Here is a 7,170-nt window from a genome sequence, read left to right on the forward strand (position 1 = left end):
GGAGATTCGCTTATCTGATCCGCCACTCCGCAAGTTCCCCTTCATCTCTTTTCTACTCACCCTCCTCCATAGGTGATCTACGCAGTAGACAGCAACGCACACAGCCTCTGTTACAATGGCCTTTCTCCCGCGCCATATTATCCTCTCTCGAGTTGCCCTCTCTTCCCGCGCCTTCTCCAGCCGGACGCTCCTGCGGAGCGATAAACCTCCTTTCGCATTCCGCCCCGGCCCATCGCCCCCACGCCTCCCCAAGGAAGAACAGGAAATCTTCGAAGAGCTCCAGAGGAAGTCTACCGGTGCCTTCAGCACGCCCCAAATCAACCAATCCCCCGATTTGGAACCTGGTCCTGACAGCCCTGAGTTCAAAGCCACCGGCAAGGATGAGGAATCTCATCCGGACTTGCGACATGGTGTTCGGCCTGAATTCGAAGGCGAACAGAACCCGCAGACGGGTGAGATAGGTGGACCCAAAAATGAGCCTCTACGATGGGGCTCAGAAGGAGATTGGAGTTACGGAGGTCGCGTGACGGACTTCTGATCAGTTTTGGTCAGGATGTATGATGTGCTCTTACACGGAAGCAAAGTGATACTCCGTGGGGTGATAAATGCATAAACGGCGTTTATTTGATTTCTCCTTTCCTTTCGGTCCGTTCTGATATCATCTCACCGGAGCAGACCCCAATTCCCCTCTCCGGACGCATTGTTCATGTTCCTTTTCGGCTAGAATTCTGTGTGGACAACATCTAGTGTGGATAGATACACGTCTGACGAAACTTGTATGTTAATATATCTAAACCTTATAACTATACCTAGAGCTTTGCTCCTAGTGTCTTCGGGAGCACCATGATTGCTACTTCCCCCTGCTCTTCTCAATAGAATGCCCCCTGCATGTATTCCTTCCATTCAGAACTATATTGTCCGTCCAAGAAGCGCCAGTTACCCAATGGCGTTGACAGGGCGCAAGGTGTGATAGCTGGTCGAATGATCGTATTGGTGCAATCTACCAAGCATTCCAAGCTTGAAGGTGGGAAGAGTGTGGGAGACGCCCACCCCCTCGCCTAAGAAAAGAAAACAAACAGTGCCAAGAGGCTAAACAAGCCCTCAGTCGAGGATCCAGACGAGTCCGCCACGACCGAGTCAACAAGATGGGACTGAAGAAGGCTAATCAATCTCGGTGGGCCAAACCAACAACTAATTATTTAGCTCGCCGGGGCGGACCACATTGGCGTGGTCCGCCAACACATCAAGCCACGCTGGATAAGACAGTGGGAAACCGCGAAAGGAGCCAAGCCAATGACCGAGGCTCCTCAGACATGAATATAGGCCTTTACGAAGGTCTTTCGAACTCGTACTCATTGATAATTATCTAGATACTTAGATACTTACCATGCGGATTGGCTTACGGCATGTCCTAAAATTAAGGTCTCCGATACGGGTGGGCGCAGTTACAGTTACGAGGGGTCCTAAACCCTTACCCTTAGGCATATACTCCTGTAGTGTCCGTGGTGGCATTCCAAAACCCTCTTAGACTACCTAACGACTCGCCCATATCCGACCCGCAGGCGATCCGCTACATCGCCAGATTTAAGCATAAAACAGGGTGCCCCGGCCAGTTCTGCTACGTGAAGCTGACTGAGCATGATCAGAAATGAGGAGGGCTCACGCATGTCCCAAAAATAGATGTGGGGGACGTTAGTTGGATGGAACAAACTGCTGCCTAGGAGGCTCTCCCGCGGCAGACGAGGTTAGTTGTCATTTACTGCCTTCGATGTGGCTATACGCCCTCTTTTCTGCATCTCCGTTCTGGGATCTGTATGGCGCGTTTGGATCGTGGATAAGTCGCCTCAACAGGCGGGTTCCAAAAGTCTAATAGAATATTGATTGATTGATTGATTTATACATCGATATCGTCAAGATCGTCATCGTTAATCATTCCCACGAATGCCCGCGTAAAGAATGTCCGCCACACCTGGTTTTTATGTTTCTTCTTCTTCCGTTGAGATTCTGAGCCTCCTAAAGTTTCCGCGTTAGATTCCAACCGATCTTCTTTAGGCGGGTTCTTGTCGGCTATCCGTGTAGCCAGCTCGAAGAAACTGCTGACGGTGAGATCTCTCATTTTGTAGATATGGTCATTCTTGGTGTCGTATTCCACCTCATATGTAAAGATCTCCTTGTGACCTGTTTTATCAGTCCGGCTGGGCTCTGTAGATGTAGAAGAGGATCCTAGACTGGTCTCCTCAGAAGCTTCCTCGTTGATCCGGGTGAGGTTCGCAGAATATTGAACATAGCTCAGCCAGCTTAATGGCTGGCTAGAGTATGCCGGACCGGGAGGGGCAGAAGATGGAGGAGAATCCGGAATTTTAAAGTCTGGCTTCTTCTTCTTCTTCTTCTTCCTATTCTTCATCTTCCCAAATAAAGGACCTTCGTCTAGCCCGGGGGGCATAGCGATAGTCCCATCGTCGTAGGGAGTATCCGCCCAGAGGGTGGAATCCTCTAGCCCTGTGATGTTATACTCAACGACTCGCAATGTAGGAAAGTAATTCGGCACCACGCTTGGGGATACTAGAGATACACTGTATCTCTCAGCCCAAGGGCCTCCGATTTTCTTCAGAAACCGCCGCTTCTTTTTCCCTAATCTTTGAGGATCTGCGTCATCGTTGGCAGATGCTATGGAATCATCTTCTGGGGGAGATGGCATCTTAGACCAATCTTTACGGAGACTTGATAAATAGTCCGTACGAGATTGTATCGAGATCTCATCCGAATCACGTAACGTGTATTCGTCGTCTTCCAGGATTTTCACTTTATGACTGTCCTGGAGGATGAAATGATCAATGTTCATGTGGCCATACAGACTGCCAACAATGACGTCCCGATACCGGTTCACCCACAAGGCATATTTCTGCCAACACGTCTCATCCCAGTTCCGCTTCGACCCTGACCTCGCCGGCGGAACGTGTCCGATCAGGATCGCCTTCATACCACGAGATCGTAGCAGCTCCAGTTGCACGCGTAGCCACTCCATGTGTTCAAAGCCGGGCTCCGATTTATCCTCACATCCATCGACAGCCGAGTTGGACTCATAGAAGTACATGGTGTTTAAGCTGAGGACCGCAAGCTTATTAGGAATCACGTCGACGGTATACCAGCCGCCTTCCACGAAGCTATGCCGCTGGTACTCGGGGATGAACTTTTTCCAAATATCCATGAATTTCTTCGTCCATTTATTCGGTCCAGTCTTGAAGATATTATGTGGAATGATATCATTGTTCCCAATTGTCGGTACTATGGGAATGGATAAGCCATGAGGTGAGTCGTCGCGGCGAAATACGTCAATGAACTTGTCGGTTAGGTATTGATTTAATCGAGTCACTTCATCTTCGGAACGCGGAATTTTCTCGTCGCTATCGTGACGTACGGAGTCACCGGTCCATACGACAAAATCAATCTCCTCTCGAAGGTTTTGCTCGATCCAGTGAAAGGTGCTGTTAATCAGGGTGAAGGGCGTGTCGCAGTCAGTTCCTTCGGCGCCGAAATATTTCGCGGAACCGTGGCCTCGATGGCAAGCTTCATCGTCGGGATCGGTTCCGGGTTTGTAGTGAGGATCAGGGTGGAAGTCTAAGTGAAGTTAGCTTTTCTCCCCTCTTAAGTCGCTGCTTTCGTGACGTCTTCGCCTGCAGGAAAGACGTACCCGTGATATGCAGAAAGCGCCCTGTTAATCCTCGAGAGGACGGTCCATTACTGACTATACCATCTCGATTGGCATCAGATAGTTTTGGAACGTCGACCAAGGGCTGCTGGTCGTGCTGGTTGAAGAACGGGATGGCGCATACACTGGCCAAGAGCAGGAGACCGGGGAGTCGGCGGAAGGGACTCATTGGAGCTCTTCTTTAGGAATGCGAACCGGCCCGATCAGCAGAGGACACAATGAGCGACCTGAAGTTGGATTTGAAGCATATGTGCAGGAAAATAAAGCCAGTGACTTTCTAGGACGAATAAAGATCTTCAACTCCAATAATTATCAGTATTAGGGCGGCGGCTAGCAACGTCATTGACTCGGCCAGCTTCTTACCTAAGCGGAGATGGGACAAATCGGGAATAGTGCGAAGTAGATGCCTGAGATGTCGGGCTCTTTTCTTTAATCTCTTGGGGGGCACTTCCGGGAAGTACTGCGTATAACAAGAGAAGCCTGATCATGCCCCGCATACTGCGTACTGTGGCTATATATCATACATCGCACGCTTTGGAGATACTAAGTACTCCCAAGGTCCTTCACACCTTGCATTGACCTAAGAACCCACATGGTTCAGCTTGCCGGTGCACGTGGAGCAACACAGCAACCGGAGAGGGAGGACCGCATGTCGGGTGATCTGCCAGTGGGTATCGGCGATGGTCTTGGTGAGAAAAGCAGATCACTAAAACTGCTCCCATATCGAGACAGCAATTAGTACGGAATAGGAGCACTACGCGTACCGAAATAGCTGGCTGTCTACCGCCTACTCCGCCCAATGAAGCCCTATATATATACGAAAGAGATACCTCAACAAAAGATTGGGAGGTTGGTTCCTAGATCTGATCGCCATACACCTTTAGTTGCCTACTTCACGTCCAGAGGAAACTCACCCCAGTCTGATGCCGCCTACCTAGCTTCTTTACCCGCAGCCATCACCGAAGGCACTAGTGCGGCTGTGCGTAGGGTGTGTTGATGATAGGAGCATAACGTCATTCTCCGTTTTAATAGAAAGGAGCATGACTTTCCTCATTAGGAATATCTCCATATCGTACGTAAGAAAGTATGCAAAGAGGGGATGCCCCCAAGCGCTAAGGAGAGGTGTCTATAACAAAGCTGCAGAACATCTAGTCTATGGCGTTTCTTCCCCTAGTCCAAACATCCGAATCGAATTGTTCCAAGCACTAGAAGGACCGTATTAGTAAAAGAGAATGTCAAGCTATCCTCGGATCGTGAAACTTACGCCTCGCAAACCTCCTCCACCGTAATCCCCTTGACCCTAGCAATCACATGAGCAACATGGGCAATAGCCGCAGGCTCATTGCGTCCCTTAATCATACATCCCTTCTGCCACTTCTCTTTCTTCACGGCCTTGGGCAGCGAGGGGGCTCCTTCTAGGTATTTTGCCGATGCATGTGAAGGGCGAATTTCACACTAGAAACAGACAGTGTCAACGATAAAGTTCACCGGAGAACACAACGACACCCACTTACCCAAGGACCATCGGTCTCGATCTGAAGCCTATCAAGAGGGATAGCTTTGACCACCGCCAAATTTTCCTCCGTTTTCAAGCTGCAGCCATTCACACCCACGTCTAGCCCAAGGGCGACCATCCGCTGCATTTCTTCGAGAGTACCAGTGAAACTATGCACGAGACCTCTCTTCGGAAGCTTCGGAAGTCGTAGCGCTAGCAAGCGCTCAAAGTCCTCGCTGGCGGCTCGGGAATGGAGAAAAAGCGGGAGCTGGATCTCCACCGCTAGGTCGAGCTGGGCCTCGAAGTACTTCAACTGAGGCTCCTTGGCACTGAGGAATAGGCGATCATAGTCGAGTCCGATCTCACCAAAGGCAACCGCGTATCCGGACTTTTTCGATTCAATAGCAAGCGACTTGATTTCCTCGAGGAGCTTGGATGGTCCCTCGGGATGCTCGTCGAAGTGCTTTGCCTGACAAGGGTGCACACCAACAGTGGCATAGCAAAAGCCCGCTATTTCTGCATTAGCATGAACTATCGGTAGGGATGAAAGATTTCGACACGTTCACATACGGTATTTCTCAGCAATCTCCACGGCCCGTCGAGATTCCTCGAGGTCCGAGCCGGTAACCATGAATTTCTGACATCCAACCTCGCGGGCCCGCTCCACGATGTCGTTCATATCATCATCGTGTACCTGCTTGCCATGATAGTTCCCGCGGAAGACAGGATCACTCAAATTGATACCAATCTGAGGGCGATTAGTACTGGATGCAGGGATAATGCCACAGGTAAGGTGACGTACGTCGACATATCGTAAGGGTTTACTTTGCTCGGTCATTGTATCTGTTGGTGCAAATCTGGACAAAAACGTTGAGAAATATTTGTTGTTTGTCGGTAGAGTGGAAGATGCGTTGCCCAGGAGGGATAAATTACGCCGAAAAACTATACCGCGTGTGAGTCATAGGTCTGATGGTTCCGCCAGTTTATCTTGGTCATTCTGAAGAGAAAAGGTCCGCAACATACCTGGTCTATAGTAGTAATGCTGATAAGCAGAACGAGAGATACCGTTCCCCCTTTCTATGTGGCCGTAAGAGCGGGGGATTCTACTGAATGTTATGAGAAGGCTGCTTCCACCTTGACATGCATGCATCGGCGACCGACAGGGATTTCTCTGAAGAACCCGAGGGTCTTCTAGAAAGAAAAGCGGTCAGGTTCATAAATAGAATTGAAGTTGATATTGCACCGCCATGAGTACTCCAACAACTTTAGGACCACGTACCGACCAGGCAAGTAGGGAGTAATCAGAGAGAGAAGCCCGACTTGCTCACGCGTCGTGCATAGATACCTCCAAAGAGCTCTAAGGAAAACCGGGAGAAGGCGATTCTAGACGAGGACATCCGAAAAGGACTGCGGATCTTCCTCTTAGCAGGCAGCGCCACCGTTCCCGCCTCAGCCACTCGGGCCACGCCCACCGCCACAGCCGCAGTCCGAATACTTCGACATTACCTAGTAAACCTCTGCTTCGTACGGACTACACTTCACCATCACCACATCTAGTAATCGTGGACCAACCCGTGGACTAAGTCTTCGAGTCTATGGAACCCATGTATCGCGCGTCGTCTATTAGTAGCCGTCTCTTTAGGTCAGCAGCCCCACCCCCCTTCGGGTGTTGGTCTGCTTCAGTCAAACGATAATTTTCAGTCAAACGATAAATTTGAAGCCTTTTAGACTGCCAAACACCACCACCAAGATGAATTCTAATTCTGATATCGAGAAGCGTATTTCTGAAGCCTACAAAGCCGCTAAACGCGCTCAAAAACCGAATTTAAGCGCGTTGTCACGTCAATTTAACGTTCCTTACCAACGCCTTCGAGCCCGCTTCCATGGCCGCGCAGACCTTTCCTCACGTTCCAACGCAATAAAAACTCTTGATAAGGCGCAGGAAGGAGCGCTAATTCGTTGGATT

The 7,170-nt window shown here is 50.0% G+C and overlaps 3 protein-coding genes across 3 annotated transcripts; 1 reads left to right on the plus strand and 2 right to left on the minus strand.

Annotated features, from left to right (window-relative positions):
* The first annotated feature begins 39 nt into the window (after positions 1 to 39).
* BDV59DRAFT_138902 (succinate dehydrogenase assembly factor 4) lies at positions 40 to 629 on the plus strand. The gene has a single exon (XM_073687124.1). The coding sequence runs from the start codon at positions 116 to 118 to the stop codon at positions 536 to 538; it is 423 nt and encodes a 140-aa protein (XP_073543278.1). The 5' UTR covers positions 40 to 115; the 3' UTR covers positions 539 to 629.
* Positions 630 to 1,827: 1,198 nt separating this feature from the next.
* On the minus strand, positions 1,828 to 4,004 carry BDV59DRAFT_138907 (endopolyphosphatase). Its single transcript, XM_073687125.1, has 2 exons — positions 3,692 to 4,004; positions 1,828 to 3,618 (listed from the first exon to the last, which is right to left on the minus strand). Exons 1-2 carry the CDS (start codon positions 3,876 to 3,878, stop codon positions 1,895 to 1,897), a joined length of 1,911 nt encoding a protein of 636 aa, XP_073543279.1. The 5' UTR covers positions 3,879 to 4,004; the 3' UTR covers positions 1,828 to 1,894.
* Positions 4,005 to 4,727: 723 nt separating this feature from the next.
* BDV59DRAFT_188554 (3'-5'-exodeoxyribonuclease) lies at positions 4,728 to 6,597 on the minus strand. The gene is made up of 7 exons (XM_073691443.1): positions 6,484 to 6,597; positions 6,228 to 6,307; positions 6,007 to 6,146; positions 5,775 to 5,952; positions 5,224 to 5,714; positions 4,974 to 5,164; positions 4,728 to 4,914 (listed from the first exon to the last, which is right to left on the minus strand). The coding sequence occupies exons 3-7, from the start codon at positions 6,040 to 6,042 to the stop codon at positions 4,863 to 4,865; spliced, it is 948 nt and encodes a 315-aa protein (XP_073543280.1). The 5' UTR covers positions 6,043 to 6,146; positions 6,228 to 6,307; positions 6,484 to 6,597; the 3' UTR covers positions 4,728 to 4,862.
* Positions 6,598 to 7,170: the final 573 nt, after the last annotated feature.

This window comes from Aspergillus ambiguus (assembly GCF_047715705.1).
Source record: "Aspergillus ambiguus strain CBS 117.58 unplaced genomic scaffold BDV59scaffold_55, whole genome shotgun sequence".
Taxonomy (NCBI): domain Eukaryota; kingdom Fungi; phylum Ascomycota; class Eurotiomycetes; order Eurotiales; family Aspergillaceae; genus Aspergillus; species Aspergillus ambiguus.